Genomic DNA, 22,875 nt, shown 5'->3' with positions numbered 1-22,875 from the left:
TCTTGTTGCGGTTTAATTCTAACTGTAAACAGTACAGTTTAGTTTGAACTGTAAACATCATTTATAGTTTACTTGTTTTCCAACTCCAGTCTAGGGTTCTTACTAACAATCATGGTTTTTTGATGTAGCTGGCATCTTATTCTTCATAAATCTTTCACTTTCTCTGTTTATCCTTGCTCCAATGTTGTGGAATTTAAAGTAAATGTTGAGGTCATTCATAGTGTACCACCATTGTAAAAAAATATATACATTTTATACAGTTCATATAAAAGTAATGTGCCAGCAACCTCAGTACACAGGAAATGTGAAGAAGTCAGAAATTACTGGAGTAAATTTAAAGAGGAATTTTAGGCAAGCCTGGAATTGTGGCATTTAGCTAGCGAAAAGATTAATACATTTTATAGTACAGAGTTCCCGGTCACCATGCTTGGGCCTTGGATTGGAAACTGTGTTCCAGAGAGGAAAGTACCATCTACTGGTCCACTAACATAACTCAGAGGGAATCTGGTCTCCAATGCCTGTCAGAGCAGGCCTAACCTTTCTTATCTTATGAGCTCTGATGAGATCGGAAGTTCCCAGTGTTAACAGAGTAACTGCTGAAAAATATAGAATTTAAAGCTTGTGACAATATAGTGTTTATTAGACACTTGTGATTACACGTTGTGTAGTGATTTATCTCCGGATATATATTGAAGACTTTCAGACAGCATTAGTTTTGGTTGTGTGTTTTTCCCAATGATAAGGAAGTGATCTGGTATACACAGACACTGTGAGCTGTTTTCTTTCCAACTGTAAGTGGGCTTGTGGTTGTGTTGCAGGTGGTGCTGTCCAAGTTTGTGAGGCAGATGGGGGACCTTCTGCCCTCCACACTGTACATCCCTTACCTGAAAATGCTGAAGGGGCTGGCGAATGGGCCCCAGTGTGCCCACTACTGCTTCAGCCTGCTCAAAGGGAACGGAACCCCACATGGTAATGAACTACCACTGAACAGTGCTGTGAGGACATGATCACTGTGTTGGTGAAATTTAGCCAGCAGGCAGAGCCATATTAATAAACTTCAATTATAGGTCAACTGACAGTAAATATATTACATGTTGTATGTGTTTCCTCGTTTAATAAAAGTTAGTTTGGACCAGTCTGTTCTCATAGGATGACGTTATTCCCATGTGGATACCTGTGGAAATTCTAGGCCTGCCTGTTAAAAAATATTTTCCCTATTTTTCTACATTTTAGAAGCTCAAAAGGAAGATATCTTTTCCAAACCATATCTTGTGGTTTGTAATTGACTGAGCAATTTTCATTTGCATTCTGCTGAAATTTTAACATCTTAGAAACTTTTGGCAGAGAGTATTTAGTCAAGCACATATAAAAGTGTTGTGAAATTTTAGAGTGGAAAAAATAGTAAAGCCAACAGGTGATACAAAGTGTATTCGAGCATGACAGGATGTCTAAAGAGCCATCGTTCTTTATTTTCTACTTCTCTGTTGGAAATGCATCCAGATCATTATTTGATGTACAAAATAATGAGGGGAAGCAACAGCTTTGTAGCCAAGAATAGATGGACCTTCAAGATCAGGAGTCTTCCTGCTAAAGCTCGCAGCAGCCTTTAGCCTATCCCAGATGCACAAGGCGAGAGTACACCCTGGACAGAATGCCTGTCTGTCACAGAGTGTAAATATAGGATCAATTTAAAGAGACTGGTCAACATGCCTTTTGAAGATGGAGGGGAAAAAATAGAACTTCAGACACCCAGCTGGACACGTGGACACCTTACACAAAGCACCCCAAACAGGAATAGACGCGATGAGTCATGAGCTTTTAGAGAGCGGCGCTAACCCTCAGGTTACTATCCTGCCCAGCTGCTGTCTCCATTTCTTCAGTTAATTGTGTAGTATAACACACTGCACTGCACTGGGTCATCCTTTTGACTTTTACTCGTCTCTTGTCTTCACATGAGACGCCCCATTGTCCTGTGCCAGCTCTTCAGCAGACCAGCGCGACTTCTGTTGACGTGACTCTTGTTTTCCTCAGTGGAGAACATCCAGGCAGCGGTGGGCAGTCCAGTGTCCTGGGAGCACTTCTTCCACTCTCTGATGCTCTACCACCAGAACCTGCGGCGGGACCTTCCCAGCGCAGACGCATCGCAGTACCGCCACCTGGCACTGCGGGGCATCACGCAGCGGGAGCTGGACGGGCTCACCGTCTTCCTCCAGCTCATCACCACCATCATCACCTGGGTGCGTACTGGTGCCAGCTCAGGCGCTGCCCTGGGTGACAGGTGGTCGCTCCGAGGAGACGTTAAATCTCCTCCCACTATAGGGATCTGTGATTCCTGCCACCTTTATCTAAACAGCAAGAGCATCTCCACTCCTGCTGTCTGTTACTCAGGATTGTAGGATCACTTCTCTTGTCACCCTAGCGGAGATGAAACCAGGTGTTTCCTCCAGTTCAAGGTAAAAATTGAGAAGTGTAAGCCTGACTACTTGACGAAAGATTTAATACCCTGAGAAAGAATGACAGAAGTTTTAATTGAGCAACTGAGGTTGAAGGTGATGTACTGTGTAACCTTCCAAAATTACATGCATACTCTGGTACATTATAGTGCTGTCCTTAGTTAGTCCACGGAGGGGATGCAAGACGTCACAGCACAAGGCTCTAAGGTTTTGAAATGATTTTTAGTCTTTTATGAAAAGGTTCACATTTCCAGAAAGACAACAGAGACACATAAAAGTGTACCTTCTGCTGCACTCTGCATCAGAACATGTACAAGCAGCTTTCATATGTGAAAACATCTCTCTCTGTGATCGTGATTGCCATTTTTCAGAGGCTTTTTGACATATATAATTAGGATTAACATTTAGGTTCAACACACGGATAGTTTAGGTGTAATGGTATTTCTGATAAAGCTTATCCTCCCCTTCTAGGTGCTCTGAAATGTCATGCGTTTTCTGAAAAATATCCACACAGTCCATGCGCAGAGGTTAACCAGCTTTAGAATTAATGTTTTCATGGATCAAAAACTGCGCCACCCCTGTATATCATTAGTTTGACCTCGTACAGAGTTTTTCATAATTTAGTGAGGTTATCCCAGTTAACTGCCCAATTTCAAACTGCTCACACGCCACCTCTACTTATCCCCAGCCCAGGTCCTATCTAAAACATTGCGTTATTGAGTCCGTCGTAAAGGATGTAGCCAGAGATGGAGCTGGTAGGCCTTGACCTGTGTCCAGCTAGCGGGTGTCGAGGGTTAGTGACTCCTGGCTGTGTGTGTTGCCCTCAGAGCGAGAATGCGCGGCTGGCGCTGTGTGAGCACCCCCAGTGGACACCGGTGGTGGTGATGCTGGGCCTCCTGCAGTGCAGCATTCAGCCTGTGCTGAAGGCCGAGCTGCTGCATTGCCTGGCTGCTTTTGGAAAATCGCCCGAGATCGCAGCCTCCCTTTGGCAGTCGCTGGAGTACACCCAGGTAAATATCCAAGCTTTCTGTGGTACGTTAATCCATTCTTGATTTGAAGGCCTTATTCGTGCTATTGTTTTTTGTTGAATTTGCCACCAAATTTTTCCTCGAATTCTTTACTTGAATTTGCTACCAGCAACCTTGGGCTTCAGTACAGTCTCATGTCTGCTACAGTCTCTGTACTGCTATTGCTGTGTTCTTAAGAGCTGCGTCTTTTTGTTGACCACACCTTTGTGGGAATTTGTGCATATTTTATTGTTTGTGTAAAACTTTTTTAGTTTTATTCTCATCAGACATCAGAAACTAAGCAAGACTCGACCTACTTGGTACTGAGATAGGTCTCCAGTGAAAACCAGTTTATGGTGGACCAGTAGGTGGCGGTTTTCCCTCTCGACATGAACAATTTCCAATCCAATGCCCCAGTACAGTGACTAGGAATATTGTGTTGTAGGGAGCTGTTCTTATGATGAAATCCTAACTAATAGTCATTGAGCATTTCTTGTCACTGTTCGTATTACCCTATTATCCTGGCTAAATTCCGGACTGTACTCTTAAATCACAGTTTAATTTAAATTTTGTTACATCTATATCTTAATGACAGACAGCTGTAAAGTGTAGAAACCACAATAGTATCTGATTTAGCCTGCAAGTATTTTTGAGTGTTTTTAGAACAGTAGAGAAGTCTGCGGTGCTGATTAATCTGACTGAGAGGCAACATGTAAATGTTGACTATTAAAGGTCATAGAGAACAGAACCCTGTGGATTACCCTGAGTGACTGGAGCAATATTGGATTTTAAAACAGCCATATTAATTTGTTTCTGGTTGCCAAAAAGGAGCCACACCATTAAAGAGAAGTCTCAGTCACTCCTAGATGGTTGTTTGTGCAATTCAGTAAAATGGCATGATTTCCAGTGCAATCAAAAGCTGCACTTAGGATCAGTAGGAGTGGACTACTTATGTAAATCTATTAGCATATTCTTAACTATATTTATATGGTTTGTTTCAGTATGGTCTCTAAACCTTTTGCAATATGTCCAGAGGTGCAAGATAATTGTAATTTGTACTATAACTGAACTGCCTCACTTTAAGAAAATGCTAATTGAAAATGGGGTATTTAAATCCATGGGGGGTCCAGGCCAGTTGTTTATTGTGCGAGACCAGCAGAGTTTAAGCCTTTAACAACAAAACCAATTTTCAAGAACTCATCGAGAGGTCAGTAACAAATGCACATGGAGCATTTAAAGAACTTTGAAAAGGGTCCAAGACAGAAGTAGCAGAATTAAATTTGGCTACAAATCGGACTCCTAGGTAGCAGTGAACAGCAGTAAAATGAAAGATGCTGAAGCTTAGCAAACCTAAGAGAGAGCATAATTATATTTAATTGTAATGAATGCAGGGAGAAAGATAAGAATCTGGTTATTAATAGAATGTATTGTTTAGTGAAACAATGTGTTACTGTGACAGAGTGCTTGTTTTTTTTTCTTTCTTTTAATGAATGTGAAATACTCCAATACTTCCCTCTACCCTTCTGGTATGTTTGAGAGTGTGTATGTGATCCGAATGAAGTGTGAATAATACTTACCTTTTTTTTGTTTCCCTAAAATCACTGCAGTGTTCCCCCCAGTGGAGTATTGTATTGTGTTGATCAAGATGGCCACCAGTCACCTTTCCTGTTTGTAGTATCCCACAAATGATCTTAAAGGGAAAGGTTACTGGTGAGCCATCTATAAATAACAGATGTAAGGTTAGTTGTTTTGTTTAAGTGGATATATAACTGTTGCATGACTCTGTTAAAATGTATACGTTTATGGATGGTTAAATACTTTATTTTGATCAAATTGCCCATCTCTGTTAAATGTCTGTTAAAAAACGTGAGCGAGTCCCTTTAAGAGGATGGTCCTTGGACAGGAGGGGCTATAAAAGGGACTGGGAGAGCTCAGTATGGAGGAGGGTGCCTTGGAGGGAAGGTGTGCAGAGAGGACTCCTGTGAGGGTTTTTTTTATCCCTATTTTAATGGCAATAAATCCAGTTTTGTTTGCATTTGAAGACTGCTGTGTGGGAGTTTCTTTTCTTTTGAGCCAAACCTGGTTGCTTGGCCGGTGACAGTTACATTATTCAATAGTGAAAGGAAAATCAGATGTACAGTACTAACAAGTTCAGATATTGCATTAAGTGTGAAGCAAAGATATATAGGATACTGCCATCCCACTCTGTAAGAGTGGATTAGGAGGAGTAATGCCCCCTTTGTGGGCATTTCTGTGGGCCGGCTGGCTTTGTTCATTAGCCTTTAAATGTGTGGTAATTTGTCTTCCTCCATGAGCAGTCCAGACATTATTGTGCTGCCTTCATAGAGCATAGTTCATTGTTTACTGGAGAAATGCAAGCAAAAGAAACAAGGTGGAATTTTAATGGAGCTAAACTATCAATATTTGTTTAATAAATAATCAGTGTGTTAATAATGTGTTAAACTGTCTATGTAAAATGCAACAGAAGCTTGATTTCGTTATTACACAGTTCCGCAGGATATGGTAACTGGTGTAATGCTTAAGTTAAGTAAATTACCAAGAGAATGTGCAAAGCAATTACATTAATTTCACAAATATTGTAGAATGATAATTATATATCAGTTACTCCGAAAAAACTGATGTCAACCAAAAGGTTAAATCAGGCTTCCTGTATCTTAAATAATAATGAGAGTTTTAATAATTAAGCTATTCACAAAATAGAGTTTATAGATTATTATTATATTAAAAATGTTCAAAATGATATGATATATTTCAGTACCACCTCTGAATTGACAGATTTCTTTACGGTTCACTGGCCTTCAGGAAGAAAACAGTGTCTTTCTTTTTGCTTGACGTTTGCAAAGCCCAGGTTAACACCGAGTTAACAAGGGGTACAGTATCGTGAATTACAGTGACAATGCTTCCTTTTTGATACCATTGCTCTCTCCCAGTGTGGAAAGAAGGATAATCAATGTTTTTTGTTTCCGTTTCTTCAGATCCTGCAGACAGTCAGAGCTCCAGGACAGCGCCAGGCCTCTGGGATTGAAGTAAGGGCTTGTTCTGCTGTATATCTTCCAGCCCAAAGTTTCATACACATTCACCTGCCAGCCTGAAACTCCTGGCAAAGAGACTCTCTGGGTTTAAAGGGAAAGTTCACTTTTTTCAGGGGGTTTTTAGAATTCAGACAGTGGTCTTTAATAATCAAATAAATGCGAATGAGAAATGTCACTCCAAGCAGGTATGGTCAGTTAAAATATATGCCTTGAAGTACTGATATGGGTATCGGAAAAGGCAAAGTTGTCCTTTGTTTCAAATAGAAACGAGGTTGATGGTGAAGGCTGTGGTGGGTGTAACTATTGCCTAAGTGCTGTGAAGGGCTTTGTCGCTGTTGTATGCTCAGCGCATGCTCTTACCCTGCCCTTGTCCCTCCACAGGTGGAACTGAACGAGATCGAGTCGCGATGTGAGGAGTACCCCCTGACGCGCGCCTTCTGCCACCTGATCAGCGCCCTGGTGGAGAGCTCCTTCCCCACTAACCTGGGCGCAGGGCTGCGCCCTCCCGGGTTCGAGCCATATTTGGCCTTCCTTCGTGACGCCGTCTTCCTGCCCTTCCCTACTCGGGCCTACCGCCGTGCTGCCGAGAAGGTAATCCCCCCACCGCTGGAGCAGTGAAGACCACAGTTACATGACTCCTTCCTCACCCGCTTTACCTATTCGAGTCCGAGCCACAGTGTTTTTGGGAGAGGAAACCTCCACAATATAATTGTAGATAAATGTAGCTCCTACTTTCAGCTCTGTTAGCAAGTCCAGTTTGTACTAGCTTCACGCAGTTTCTTGAACATGTCAGAGCTTTTTTTTTTTTACACAGTACTACCTTGTTTTAGAGAGTGATGCAGACCCAAATTGTGAAACATTGTTTATTCTCGCATTGCAAGTTTTTGTTCTTTGATTTTAATATTATTTTTCAAAATATCACACATGTATATACACTTTAAGTCTTTGCACTTTTCTTCTTGTAGCCACGAGGACACTTAAACTTGGCTGCTCATATACATGCAGCTGTGATCCCATTTTAGAGGATTCTGATCAATGGGAATTAAAACAGCTAAATGACAGTATTTGCAACACTTATTAATGGTTGTAGTAGAAAACACTACTGGATGTTTATTGTTGATGTTATGTCTAAGATTTCAGATTTCTGCATGGCAGTAACAATTGCTTGTCATGGACCATTTAAAGCTGTATCTCCTATGTTGTGGTGAAAAAAATGATCCTTTGAAGCACGTCTAGCATTATATTAACAGTTTACCAAGGAAAGTGTTTTTTCTGGTAAACAGAAAAGGTGATGATAGTGTTGTCTGTGGTGGCACCTAGGGAAATGTGCTGGCTGCTAACGAGGTGAGCGTGTCTGTGTTCTGGCTGTACCCATAGTGGGAGGTTGCAGAGGCAGTACTGGAGGTGTTCCACAAGCTGTTGCGAGACTACGAACCCCAGCCCAGCGACTTTGTGCAGGAGATGGTGGAACTTCAAGGTCAGACCTCACTCTAGATGACAAGAAACTTCATGCACACAATCAATTTTTGTCATCTGGAGATATAATGTCATTCCAATGTTTTGTTTGGGAAAACAATGGCACAACATTTTGAGAGTTCTTCCTTGTATGGCAAATTGTATGAAGATTGGGCAGAGCCGGGAATTGTTCTCAGGTAGGACAATGTGAGTGTTGAAAGTGCAGTTTTATGCGGACCTCTTTACAACTGCACTGTGGTTGACCCATGAAGATTGAGGCCCAAAGGAAGTAAACCACTTTATTAAGCCATGTGATCATATGACAGACTCCACACCTATCCTCTCTATCATACTGTGTGAACAGCTGGTGGTTAATAATGCTCTTTCCAGGCCTTATGAAGTTTTGTTTTTGGCCACTCTTGCTTGTTTGGTTGCAGGCTTTTTGCTTTAAGAATCCTGTTGGAGCAGCTTCTGATAAATGATTAGAAAAATAATTCCTAATAGTTTGATCCTAATACCCACAACTTGAATTGTTGTGAATACATTTGCCCTTACCTTCCGTTTATGTAATCTGGTCCGCATTAAACATGAGGTGGTTGAAGTTTAGTTTGTTCTTTCTGCAATTTTGAATCTTGACCGAAGAGACTGAGTTCTACCTTTTGGTGCACAGCACCATTGTCTTTCCTGACTCATTCCTCCATCCTGCACATAGTTAATTGATCTTCTGTAGTATGGTTACTAAACCCTAAGGTGGTAAAAACCTGTTTCTAGGAGAGCAGGTGCCGGCGAACATGCCTCCTGGATACAGCGTGATGTTCCACCTGCTGAACGACTCGCCCATGTTCACCCTGTGCCTCAGTCTGCTGGAGGAGGGCGTGAAGTTGTTGGACACCTATGCCCCCTTCCCAGGTCAGTCACCTTTATCGCTCACATTTTGCACTGAGGTTGTATTTCTGATAAATAAAAAACAGAAGCACAACGATTTATCTTGTTAATAAACAGCTCCCTGGTGCTGCGATTAGTTTTTGTTGTTAATTCTGTTTAATACTGCTTTTTTCCCCCCACTAGTCCCGTTTTAGTTCAGCTACAATACTGTAAACTATAAAGTAAAATTATTAGACCCTGCAGCGTCGCCTTAACTTGTGTGTGGGCTTGGTTCACTCTTAAATCAAAATAATTTGAAGGAAAAAAAACTCAAGACAAGCGGTACACAATGAATTGTCAAAATTGTTATAAGGTACTGTAAAACTTGTTTGACATGGCAAATTATTGAAGTATTAGGTACTAGTGGTAAGTGGCGTTTTGGTCAAAGGTTATGTGATGTTATGCTGTAATATGTTGAGCATTCAAACGTAAATCAGTTGGTCAGTTGTGTGTGGTCTCACCTCAAAGTATCATGCACTGTCAAATACATGGTAACAATGGACTGTCTTACTGAAAGAGGATTTAAGTGTACCCAGTTGTTCATCAGTGGATACTCATGCGGAGAACTGTGTGTAGAAATTAAACTTTTCCCATGAAATCTCACATGGAAACCTCTGTTTGTGCTGAGATTTATTTCTGTATCCTTTGCTAAGCTGATGGATTTATGTGAGCCTTTGCCAAGAGAATATTGTGCGAGTGGGAGTGTAACTGGTTTCACACCCTCCTTGCTCTCTGATACCCCGCTTGAGCTGCCCCTGTTGTGTGTGGCAGGTAAGAAGCACCTGGAGGGGGCAGTGCTGCACTGCCTCTGCCTGCTGGACCTGGCCCTGCAGAAGGAGACTCTGTTCATGGACCTGCTGCGGGAGAGCCAGTCCTCGCTCATCGTCACCCCGCTGGAGCAGCTCCTGCAGGGGGTCAGTTCGCAGAGCCGGAAAGCCGAGCACATGGTCAACATCGCCAGGTGGGCTGTCAGCAGTGTCATCGGCTTCGGCTTCCTGGGGTTCAAACAGTAAATCTGTCTTACGATTGACATCTGCGAATTTCAGTCATTTCTGTAAATGTTTCCCAGATAAAATCTTTCTTAAAAGAAAGCCTTACTTATATAACCGCTAGCTTGAGTAGAAGCCAATCTGCAATTTTAGCTTGCCTGTAGGACTTAATTTTTCCCCTAATCCAGTCATGAATATGAACTCTAAATCTTGCTATTATGTAGGCCAGTTCTTTAAGCGATTGTATTACTACCAATATATGACTTTATCTCAGAAAAGGGAAAAAATAGAAGTCAAACCTCCTTGTGCAAAACAACCAATTTCAAAACAGATTTGTTTTATTTCTTTCCTGTGATTCTGTCTGACAAAATATATTCTTAAAATGGATTGTGTGGGTTGCCTTAGCTATGATATTCAGGCAGTGCGTGCCAGTTTTTTTTACAGCCGGGCAAAACGTTACCTTCACATTTATCTCAGTACGTCACGGAGGCACCGAGGTGAGTCACGGCAGGAATGGTTCTCTCCCTGCGCGGTAGCCAACGTAGTGTCTGTTCTCCACAGGTACCTGTACCATGGCAACGCCAACCCAGAGGTGGCGTATGAAAGCGCCAAAATCCTGTGCTGCATCTCGCGCTACCCCAACATCCAGGCCAGGCTTGTGGGGGACTTCACACATGACCAGGTGAGCACTGAGCTGCTGACCTGTGGCCAGTGACATTGCATAATAATAATTGCTTACACTTATATAGCACTTTTCTGGACACTCCACTCAAAGCGCTTTACAGGTAATGGGGATCCCTTCCACCACCACCATAGTGCGCCAGAACGCTCACCACACATCAGCTATCAGTGGGGAGGAGAGCAGAGTGATGTAGCCAGTTCATAGAGGGGGATTATAAGGAGGCCATGATTGGTAAGGGCCAATGGGAAATTTGGCCAGGACGCCAGGGTTACACCCCTACTCTTTTCGAGAAACACCCTGGGATTTTTAATGACCACAGAGAGTCAGGATCTCGGTTTTACACCTCATCCGAAGGACGGCACCTGTTTACAGTATAGTATCCCCGTCACTATACTGGGGCACTAAGACCCACATGGACCGCAGGGTGAGCGCCCCCTGCTGGCCCCACTAACACCTCTTCCAGCAGCAACCTTAGTTTTTCCCAGGAGGTCTCCCATCCAGGTACTGACCAGGCTCACACCTGCTTAGCTTCAGTGGGTTGCCCGTTGTGAGTTGCAGGGTGATATGGCTGCTGGCTACTACACAAGCATACTTATATTGCACATGTACATTATAAGACACCTCATTTCCTATAACAATATGCTGTCAGAATCTGAAAGTATAACTGGGGCATTATAATGTGATAAATTCTTATTGAAATGTCACATAGTCATTTAAAATGTAATTGTTACATTTGAGATATATCATCAGTTTGATTAGGCTCGGCATATAAGAACCAGCCAAAGAAAGAGCACAAAGAACTGTTAATTTGTATTTAGCAACATTTAAGGGAGTGGCGCAGTGGTTTATATTCCTGCCTTGCAGTGTTGGGGCCTTGGGTTCACGCCTTTATTGGATAAAGCAGTTAGAAAATGGATGGAAGGAATATTTTTCAAATAATAGTTCAGGAGGGTAGCTGCGACATTATCATTCAAATAATGTTTTACTTTACAGGGCATCATATATTAAAAGAAGTGATTCAAAATGTATGTTTTAAAATGATATGTAATATTATCCTTTTGGTGAATGAAACATATGAGAGTATATAATAATAATAATAAACTTTATTTTATATAGCGCCTTTAAAGGTGGCTTCTAAAAGCGCTTTACAGGATGACAATAACAATAAATAAGAAGAATACAACAATAAATAAGAATACACAAGATAAGACACAATTACAATATACAATTACAACAATTACAATAGAGGAGACCGTGGATGGTGGTACTAAGAAGAGCAGAGGGGTAAAGAATGGAATCAGTTAAGTAAAGGCTTTTCTGAAGAAGAGGGTTTTGAGTCTGGATTTGAAGAAGTTTAGAGAAGGTGACTCTCTGATATCCTTGGGCACAGAGTTCCAGAGCTTGGGGGCATAACAGGAGAAGGCCCTGTTACCCATACAAAGTAGACAGGCTTGGGGGACAGTAAGGAGGGCAGAATTTGAAGAGCGGAGGTTGTGAGGTGGGAGTAGGGCGATAATAGTTCAGACAGGTACTGAGGTGCCAAGCCATGCAGAGCCTTATAGGTGAGCATGAGGATTTTAAAGTCTACACGGAATTTGACTGGAAGCCAGTGCAAGGACTCCAGGATAGGAGTAATGTGAACACTTGCACTAGACCTGGTCAGGATTCTGGCTGCTGAATTTTGGACATACTGCAGTTAGTTCAAAGTAGATTTAGATACCCCAGCGAGTTGAGCATTACAGTAGTCGTGATATATCTATATCACATCATATATTTTACTGTACGAACAAAACATGCCAGAAATTCTTCCATATCAGAATGCTTGTGAACATTTGAACTTGAAAATAAACAACAAAGAATTGTTTTCAAACTAAAAATAATTTAAATGCATGTTTTCATTAAACAAGTGTTTTGTCATGTTCCTGCCCCCAGTCTGTGAGTGAGAAGCTAATGACGGGGTTTGTGGAGTGCCTAGACAATGAAGAAGCAGAAGAGTTGGGCCAGGAGGCAGACGGTGAGTAACTCCAGAGATCAGAATGCGCCAGACATGCAGCAGCAGGGTCTCTAATGATTGCACCAGACCAGGATTCAGAGAAAGAAGTCTTTGTTTGATTTAGTAAACAGGATCTCACAAACCTCTTCATGGATATTTTCTTAGATTTGGCACCTGTAGATTCTTCTTGCTTTAAGATTTAAGACCAACATTCAAATCAAGATGGTGTAGAATTGCAGCGCATATTAAATTGAGGAAAAGAGATGGTTGTGCTGTTCATCCATAGGAATGTTAAAGATCCTTTGAATACAAAGAGTATGTGGTGCCTTTTAAAAGTATTGTATACTTTGGAGTACACCAATAAATTTAGAGCTGTTATTTTTACTTTACATTCAATAAATTAGTATTTGTAATCATGACATTTATAATGACTGTATTAGAACAAAACATACAGTGTTTAACCCAGTGATTTCAAGTGACCATACAGTACATACTGGGAGACATTAATTGTAAATTCAAGAGCATTACAGTCAGTATGTGATTGCATATTCATCCCCCTGATGCTGTTGAAGCCTGTGAGTCATTAAGCTCAACAAATTTGAGATGTTTAGTTGAAGCTGCTTTGAGTTCTTGCCAATTCATGGTGTATTCTAACTTCAGTGCTTTATATCAGCATGGACAGTGCATGTTTAATTGGATAGGTTAATGTAGAGATTAACCAGTCTAAAGTTTCCACTTTGGTTTCTTCTGTTGAACTCCTTGGTTGCAATAATTGCATGTTTTAGGTCATTGTCATGCTGAATGATGAACTCCCACCAAATTGGCATGGAACCACTTTCTTATGCATACGCCGATAAAATGTTTCTGTAAAATGTATTCTGTTGCTGCCATCTTTAGTTACATCATTATTAAAGGCAAGTGAGCTATGCAATCCTAGACCCTGACAGAACCTCCACAATGCCAAGAATTTGCTCTGAAGTACAGAGTTCTTCCAGGAAGGTTTTGGAACCACATTTTATGGACAGATGAAACCTAGATCAACCTTTAACAAAGTGACAAAGTTTTAAGTGTGGAGATGGAAAGGATTGTAGATAGTCTAAAGGTCACCTATACAGCATGCATTTGATGCCTTCTGTGGCTTTCTCACAACATCAGCTCATTTAAAGTTTTAATTCTGATTTTAAAGTGCATTCATGATTCTTTTAGGATGATGTGTAAAACGTGATGAAAATGGCGATTGTCCTTATTTTTTTAAGTGTTACAAAAGTTAAGATCTTTGCCTGTTTAACCTCAAAACTAACCTAAGGAGTTACTGATTGCACATGAATTTATTGTATTGTATTGCATTGTATAATTGTGTGGTGTGTGAAGCAATTTTAAAAGAATGTCATGCAGGAATAGCGGATTAAACAGATGCATTAAACACATACAGGCTAAAGCCATGCAGTGCCTATAGAAAGTCTACACCCACTTGGACTTCTTCACATTTTGTTGCGTTACAGCATGGAACCATGATGTATTTAACTGAGAATTTTTGCCACTCATCAACACAAAGTACTCTATAATGTCAAAGTAAAAAAAAAATCCAGACATTTTACTAAATTAATTAAAAATAAAAAACGGAAAATAATTGAATGCATAAGAATTCACCCCCTTGCTTTGACACACCTAAATTACCTCTGAAGTAAACAACTCTCTTCTCCAAGTCACATAATTTCTTGACTGGAATCCACCTGTGTGCAGTTGAGGTGTATCACTTGATTTCAGAATAAATACACCTGTGTCTGAGAATAACTACACCATGAAGACCAAGGAACATTCCAAGCAGATCCGAGACAAAGTTCTTGAAAAATACCAGTCAGGGCAAGGATATAAGAAAATTTTCAAGGCATTGAATATACCTCAAAGCACAGCGAAATCCATCATTAAAAAAGTGAGAAAATATGGAACAACTGTGAATCTGCCTATAACTGTCCGTCCTCCAAACTGAGTGTCCGGGCAAGAAGAGCCGTAGTAAGGGTGGCCACCAAGAGGCCTACGGCAACTCTAAAGGAGTTACAGTCCTCCATGACAGAGATGGGAGACACTGTTCATAAGACAACAGTAGCACGCACACTTCATAAATCTGGCTTGTTTGGAAGGGTGGTAAGAAGAAAGCCTTTGTTGAAAAAAACTCATATCGCATCTCGGCTGGAGTTTGCCCAAAGGCATGTGAGAGACTCAACAATTTGGAGGAAGATTCTATGGTCTGATGAGACCAAAATTGAACTTTGTTTGGTGTCAACCTAACACAGCACATCACACTGAGAACACCATCCCTACAGTGAAGCGTGGTGGTGGCAGCATCGTGCTTTGGGGATGCTTCTCTGCGGCAGGGACATAAAAACTCAAAAAGATAGAAGGAAAAGTGGATGGAGCCAAGTATAGAAAAATCCTGGAGGAAAACGTTCTGCAATCCGCAAGAGCACTGGCCCAGTCAAAGCCCAGACCTCAGTCCAATTGAGCATCTGTGGAATGACTTAAAGATTGCTGTTCACAAACAGTCCCCATCCAGCTTGATGGAGGTTGAGCAGTTTTGCCAGGAAGAATGGGCAAAAATTCCAGTGGAAAGATGTACAACGCTGATACAGAGTTACCCAAAAAGACTCACAGCTGTAATTACTGCCACAGGTGGTCTTACCAAGTATTAACTCTGGGGAGAGGGTGGGGTAAATACTTATGCATTTAATTGTTTTCTGTTTTTTATTTTTAATTACTTTAGTAAAATGGATTTTTTTTTCACTTTGACATTATAGTGTACTTTATGTTGATGAGGGGCAAATATTCTCAGTTAAATACATCATGCTGTAACGCAATAAAATGTGAAGACATCCAAGGGGGGTGTAGACTTTCTATAGGCACTGTGAGCATGCTGAATAATATGCATGGAAATTAACATTGCTCACGTTTCTTGTAGATCAAATTCGATCAAATCTTTCTTATGTAATTGTATCCTAAAAGTTTCACCTAAATTATCAGTTTGTGAAGTAGTTTTGGTTTTTAAATTGACATAACACCTAATCTACACAGATGAAATTAACCGGTAAGCATTTTAAATTTGTAGATATTGACCTGTCTGCTTATGATCTATGTCTTATGTCTATGTGACTGCAGCTGTTTTACTAGATGATTGATAGATACTTTATTGATCCCGTGAGGGAAATTGCAGTGCAACAGCAGCTTAACGCAGACAACACAGCCACAGTGTAAAGAATGATACAATAATAATAATACAATACATACAATACAATCAGTACAGTGAGAAGTGCACTAAAAAGAGTTACTCACAGTCCAGAACACACAAAGAACAAAACAGAACAGTACACAAAAAAGTCGTATTGCACAATTTTAATATAAATATAAATGTATTGCACAGGTCCCTGGCATATATTGCAGAAAAACAGTTGTAAACAGGGAAAAAGAACAGATGTATCAGTTTACTGTTCAGTCCAGAAACAGGTCACTGTCAATGTTGCCTCTGCCCAGACACAAGGTGGATGCGTTGTACAGTCTTATGGCAGAAGGCAAGAATGACCTCCTGTGGCGCTCCCTGTCACACCGTGGATGGATCAGTCTATTGCGAGTCAGATACTAGTGAGTGTTGCCAACGTCACAGTATGGTAACAGTACAGTATTAGAAGTGTGTAATGGCATGTGGAGCTCACTACGATGCAGCACTAACACGATTACAGCCCTCATGTGGCATAAAGCACATATGATGGAAATAAGATAAAATAATATAAATAAATTCTGTAGAATGTAAGTATTCTGCTGCATGTTAATATTGGTTTAGATCTGGTTGTTCATACATTGCATACCTAGCTTACCTGACACTTCTATTTCCATGTTTTTTTTTTTAACATTTCTTTAACCTGCTGATCCAGGCTCTTGATGTAAAGAATTTAATGAACTTGCATGTTTTATAAGTAACATTGGGACAACTCCTTACAGACTCTTAATCATGTGGCTCTTCCAGACTCGGACCCGGAGAAGAAAGTGGCACGGATCCGAAATGAAACTCAGATTCACATCCTCAACCTCCTCATCACCTCCCTGGAGCTGAAGCCACCCAACCTGGCCCTGTACCTGTTGGGGTACGAGCTGAAGAAACCGGTCTCCACCACCAACCTGCAGGACCCAGGTAGGGAACTGGCACTGCAACTGTGTCACTGAGGGACATCAGCAGTGGGGTAAGGACTGTGGATCTGGTTTTTAACATTAACCTGCTGTTTTTGTATTTGGAATCCACAGTTCATTTTCAATTTAATATCCATCCAAGTTGTTAATCAACTCGCCTCACGATTCTAGTTGTTGTGCTGCACATGCTCCTTTGACATGCCAGCCTGCCACACTTGGAGAGTTTCAGTGCTTTTCGGGGGGGTTAGTTAACATGGCCTGCCGAAGCCCAGGCGTCTCCTGTGGCCTGCATCGCTCCATGGGAATCCCAAGTACATTTGATGAGCAGCATAACCACTGACTGGAGCCTGAACTGTCCGAGCTCCTGGTTTCAACCTGTGCTATAAGCAACGTCTCACTGTGCTTATTTAACAACATTGCAGTGGATGAGTCATGACCTTACTTTATTTGAACAAAAGGCCTGTGGTATACAGTAAGTAGGCTGCATGGTTACAAAAGATAAATCCATGCTCCATAATGTTTGGGTTTTATATCCTGTAAGTAAATCTGGGTTTTTTATATGCTTCTTATATATTTCATTAACTTTTCATATTGTCTGTTGATATAAGAGGTCTTAAAGTGCAACAGACTTAAAAAATAGATCGGCTTTTAACCTGTATATGTTACCAAACATCACACTATAATTTCTGAACGCTATGTGCTGTTTGTTGTTTTACCATGTTTTGAGTTATTTTTTCAAGGACAGGAACATTTCTCTAAAAACAAAAACTGAAAACTGTTGGCGCTGTGTTGTGCGATAAAGTTGCTGTTCGGCTCTCCGGTGACCGGTCCTCTCTGTGTCGGTTGTGAGCAGGAGTGCTGGGCTGTCCGCGCAGCTGCTTGCACGCCATCCTGAGCCTGCTGCAGAAGGGCAGCGAGAGCCGCTCGGGCCCCGTCCTGATGCGCGAGGCCCCCCATCTGGCAGAGCTCTGCTATCAGGTGAGGTTCGCCCAGCACCCCCCTGTGAGCCCTGTGAGCACCACGACTGGACTGAGGGACCTCAGTTCGAGATTGATGGACCTCGCTTTGAAGGAGCTGCCACCTCCGTGCGCTGATCCTTAAAGTCTGGGAGGAAATAGAGGGCAGAATCTGGCTGCTTTGTTGCAGGTCATGGCAATAACTGTTGCCAGCTGATGGCCTTCCACCAGTTTGTCAGGTGACTGAGGATGGCGGGTCATTCCCCATTGCCTTCTGGGGAAAGTGGTGCGGACAAGAACTGCCTTCAGCTTTTGAAACAATACTTAAACAGGAGTTACTACAATCCTTACTCAATCCAACACAATCCAATTTGTTCCTATATAGTTCCCTTCATGCCTAGGCCTCCTAGTGCACTGTATCAGAAAAAGAGCATACACAAGCCACTGTGAAGAATCACTTTCAAATAAAAGGCAAACGTCAAACGTTGACTTCCGCACTGGGGTGAAGGCTGGTCAGCGTGGATCAGTAACCTGGCAGTGGGATCCTTAAAATGCCATAGCCTTTTGAATTTGTTGTCATGCAAACTCTCAAATCCGTTAGTTACAGTAATAAACACAGAACATTATGAAAGCAATTACCAGAACTTCAAAATCATTTGTGTTAAGGAAAAAATTTACTTAGCTAAGTTTATTAATTCAAGTAGGTAGCATGCGTAGGCTGCAAAGGAACATGCTCAGCATGGAATAAACCTTTATTTGTTCCTAAGTTTACTAATGATCTTTATTATTGTTGTTCCTTTCATGACATTGCCACAAGGAGCTTTGTGTTAGAACAATCGTTTCTTGAAGGATACAAATATCGTACCTTGCAGTGTGCCAGTGCAAGGAGGCTTAAAGATATATACTTGTACATTTTTGCATTAGTTCATTATTCAGTTTTATTCTGAACATGCTGCAAGCTTTCTTTTGCTTGCCTAGTTGGGTAGATTGTTCCTTATTCCTACGACACTTTGGGTAGAAAAGTTTTATTCAATATTAAACAGAATTCCATGAATTTTCCATTTGTGCCTCCTGGTCATGCCCTGCCATTTACATTGTTGAGACAGGAAAAATACTGGCTGACCAGTTCAGGAAACACATCAGAACTGTGAGAACCAAAGTTTGTCTCTACAAGCTAATAGTTCCCCCATGTCACTGACCTGTTAGAGGGATTTTGGGATTCATACTCTAGAAAAACATCAGAAGTCAAGATTATCCTTATTGTTAACTACATCTTCCCCAATCACTTAATATCACTTTTTAAAACCTCTCTGTTCATTTCTAGATTTCAGCTTTTCACACCTCTTCTTGTTTAAACATTGTTTCTCACCTTCTCTTGAGTCCATTTTCACATTCTCTGTACTTGTTCTAGTAGAAAGTAGTTCCAGTAATACCAATAACCTTGACTAAGTTTGTTGATGATATGATATGAACAGTTTCAAAAGCAGTACTGAGGTCCAGCTGGACAAGAATGGATAAAGACCCAGAGCCAGCAATCTTCAGTAACTCATTAGTATCACCAGTTGTTTCTGTACTGTGCATCAGTATGAACCCAGACTGAATTGGCTCACATTGTTTCTAAAGTGATTGAAAGCATTTCTTCTCAAAGTCTTAAGTTGTAAATCAAATGAAAACTCAGTCTAGAATGACACCAGAGAACCAGTCAAGTATGTGCTTTGTCTTGGTTTTGTTTAAGTATTGTACTTTGAATTCCTTTTTTATTCTTTCAGATTTTTTCTACACAGTTGGTTTTATATAACTATAAATTACTTCTTAACCGAGGCACAAGCACAGATACTGTAGCATTGTAGAATCAGTCTGGTAAGAGCTATGCTGTTTATTCTTATCAAATAAAACAAAACTAAAAACATAAATAAAAGGATTGATTAATGGTGCAAAGTTGTGCTTTTACGTGGTGATCAGAAAAAGAGTAGTGCTACTATATCGCATCTTTTCCAAGTGTTCGTTACTGAATTTAAATCCAGAAGCCAGTATATATGACTGTATAGATCTCATGATTAATGGTCTAATAATTAATAGTAATCTTGGTCGGTACAAGACTACCCTCAGGCTTAATCTGGGAAAAAAATAAGCCATGTTAAATGTGAAAGGCTAAGTGAAAGTAGTTTGATCTTGGCAATGTAACTGACTTACAGACTGTCAGTCATCAGCGTCTGTGTCTGTGCTGTCCCCCCACACAGGTGATCTACCAGCTGTGTGCCTGCTCAGAGACCTCCGGACCCACCATGCGCTACCTGCGGACCAGCCAAGACTTCCTCTACACCCATCTGCAGCACCTGCCCTTCCTCACTAAGGGTATGTGCCCTCTCTTATTCAGAGGCTGTATTCATAGACGGATAAATGAGTCGCTTCCTGTGTGACTCTGGCATGGAAGGGCTGTCAGTCTTTGGTTCAGAAGTTTTTTATTCAAGTTTTACAAGAAGAACAGTACATCAATATAACCATCTAAACAAGGTTTTCAGGTAATAAATCCCCTTAATTACTGTCCCACATCCCTCCTCTCTGCTATACCCTGAATTATAGAAACATGGGAGAGGGTAATTTAAGTATGGGCAGTCTTCTTTAAAAAAAATCAAACAGAAAACAAAGATGAAGCAGAAGTAATGATAAAAATCAAAGGAAAGACACAAACTAAAATAAGGATAAGAAATTAGAATAAAGTAAGAAAAAGACAACAACAAAACCCTCAGTTGCTTATGGTTATGTTACTAAGGATACATGACTTCAGAATTGTCCATTTTTATTCTGTAGATCATAAGGCCTTGTTGAAGAGCTCAAAGGTTTGCTCACTTTCCAGGATCCCAAAGTTAGTTATTTTCTAAATATTCACTTACTTTCGCTATTTGGCATTGCCCATGAAAATCATTTTAATTGACCTCAAACCTTGCCGTATGTTAAAAATAATTGCAAGTGCTTATGTATAAGTGTCGGTGTCACTGTGCTTATTCAACCAGCCACCCTGTACCCTATAATTTAATTGCTGCATCCCACAAACGAGTCTGCAGTTAAATCAGTTATATATAACTAACAATTTTAATTGGGTTTTGAAAATTGTGTTTGTGTCTGTGTGTGCCCTGCGATGGACTGGTGTCCTGTCCAGGGTATATCCTGCCTTGCTCCTTTTGCTTGCCAGGATATACTCCGCCACTCCCGTGACCCTGTATTGGATGAGATGGGTTTAGTGTGTTTAATGAGTTATGTACATTAAATGGTAAGAATGTAAGTGTTCTGTTTTATTTTAGCCTTATTAGGGTTTGTATATTTGTGATCATTTTAATAAGTGTATGGCTGCAACAGACAATAACAATGTAACTCTCACATTGTTACACTCACTGTGGGCTGTCTGATGAAACCTGCAGCATCCAGTGAGACAGTTTATTTCTATGTTGTATAGCAGAGAAGGAAGTGCCAGTCCTCAGTGAAAGCATTGTTGATGTAAATTTGCCCACAGTGACTTTAAGTGTGAATGATCAGGCCAGAATGGAATAAAACAAAAGTAAGAAATGTAAGCTAAATAAGAAACTTGTTAGGTACTTGTGCAACGCACAGCCCTGGACAGGACATTTTGCAATATAGATTAAACATTGTCATAACTAAAGCATTCACATTACTATTATTAGACATGGCTAACATTTAATCAGCAGCAATTTAACAGGATAGATTTAACTCCCCTGTAACAGTGTTGCCAAAGACGTATTTTTGAAATTTTAATTTTTTAGTTTACTCTCAATTCTCCTATACTGTCTTTCAAGCTCTGCCACCATCTTTCTATTTTTTTCTAAAGCAGGATTTTTTTTCTGCAGTGCATGGGCAGACTGGAATAATTTATTAACCATTTTTATAGTGATCAAAATGTGCAGGTATGATCGATCAGTTCAATTTTAATTAAAAACCCTGACCTTTGAAGGATGTTTCTTCAGTCCAGTGACATGGCCAAGGGAGATGTTACAGGTGTTGACGTAGTATCCCACCAGTGAGAAAGAAGGTAAACTTTGCCACTTAATACAAGAACGATTTATTATTCTTTGCTGTTGGTACATTAGAGGTTAATTCTAATCTAAAAATAAGTAAGGAAGAGCAGGTGTGTGGTGCTGTTAAAAGCAAAAAGGTGTTCCCAGAGAGATAACTATATGCTGCACTTTCTCCTTCTTCCTCAGGTAATGAGGTTGCTGCTCTGAACCAGATGTCCTGGCTGATGAAGACCGCAGCGATCGAGCTGCGACTCACATCTCTCAACCGCCAGCGCTCCCACACGCAGCGGCTGCTCAACCTGCTCCTGGACGACCTGCCTCGCAGGGCGCCCATCGGTACACCTCCCGTTACCCCCCGTTTCTCACATGGCTGTGTACCCCCATACACGCCTCCCCAGAGCTCGCAGATAAGCACAGGCCACAGAGACATGTGCTTTCTCCGCCTCAAGTAGCCCACCTATAGAATTGCTGATTTGGGTAGCAGTGTCTTATATTAGATCACTCACCTGAACATCTTAGTTACCACTTACTCGGGCAAAACACGGTTTGTTAAACTTAGAAGTGGTATCATTGACAAATAAGTTTTGGTTATAAAATTATCACACTTTACTTTTTTACACATAAACTTTATTAAATTACAATTTATTATATTAAATTATACTTTAAATTGTGGTTGTAGCATTTTCCACCCCCTTATTTGTAAATATAGCTAAATATACATCTTCATATTGATGCCCATTTCAGGAATTTTATGGTTAAAGTTGCTGTGAAGAACACACAAAAACATTATTGGCCACTGCCACACTTTTTATAGATGGAAAATGTGAAAGCAAAGCAGCTGATCTCAAGATTTGAAATTGGTCAAAGCATAAAGTCTTTAAAAATAAGTATACATAGAACGCAATAATAAGATAGGCACAATTGATTTTTCTTTCATATTAGCCATTGACCGGCTGGCTAAAAAATAATTTTTTATATAATTTTTGTTTGAGAGTATGGTAGGTGCTGCGTAAACATCTGCAGTTACTTTTTAACCTACTGAAAACAGTTTGACAATTCAGTTTATTTTTATATAGTGCCTTTCACAACAAGGTTGCCCCAAGGCGCTTAACAATGCAATTGATGATACATTATATCAATACAGAACAGAAGACCA

The 22,875-nt window shown here is 40.7% G+C and overlaps 1 protein-coding gene across 1 annotated transcript in view; it reads left to right on the top strand.

Annotated features, from left to right (window-relative positions):
* The window catches only part of nup205 (nucleoporin 205), a 63,360-nt gene that overhangs the window by 17,534 nt on the left and 22,951 nt on the right, over positions 1-22,875 (top strand). The window contains exons 11-24 of the mRNA XM_088924098.1: positions 819-969; positions 2,032-2,237; positions 3,281-3,463; positions 6,457-6,507; positions 6,895-7,104; positions 7,891-7,990; positions 8,740-8,877; positions 9,664-9,853; positions 10,443-10,563; positions 12,496-12,577; positions 16,572-16,736; positions 17,586-17,710; positions 19,929-20,043; positions 21,906-22,055. Of these exons, the coding sequence (XP_088780224.1) occupies positions 819-969; positions 2,032-2,237; positions 3,281-3,463; positions 6,457-6,507; positions 6,895-7,104; positions 7,891-7,990; positions 8,740-8,877; positions 9,664-9,853; positions 10,443-10,563; positions 12,496-12,577; positions 16,572-16,736; positions 17,586-17,710; positions 19,929-20,043; positions 21,906-22,055 (1,987 nt within the window). The remainder of the gene's footprint in view (positions 1-818; positions 970-2,031; positions 2,238-3,280; positions 3,464-6,456; positions 6,508-6,894; positions 7,105-7,890; positions 7,991-8,739; positions 8,878-9,663; positions 9,854-10,442; positions 10,564-12,495; positions 12,578-16,571; positions 16,737-17,585; positions 17,711-19,928; positions 20,044-21,905; positions 22,056-22,875) is intronic.

The sequence above is a fragment of the Atractosteus spatula genome, chromosome 8 (genome assembly GCF_055471065.1).
Source record: "Atractosteus spatula isolate fAtrSpa1 chromosome 8, fAtrSpa1.hap1, whole genome shotgun sequence".
NCBI classification, from domain to species: Eukaryota; Metazoa; Chordata; class Actinopteri; order Semionotiformes; family Lepisosteidae; genus Atractosteus; species Atractosteus spatula.
This window is presented reverse-complemented; position numbering and strand designations above follow the sequence as displayed.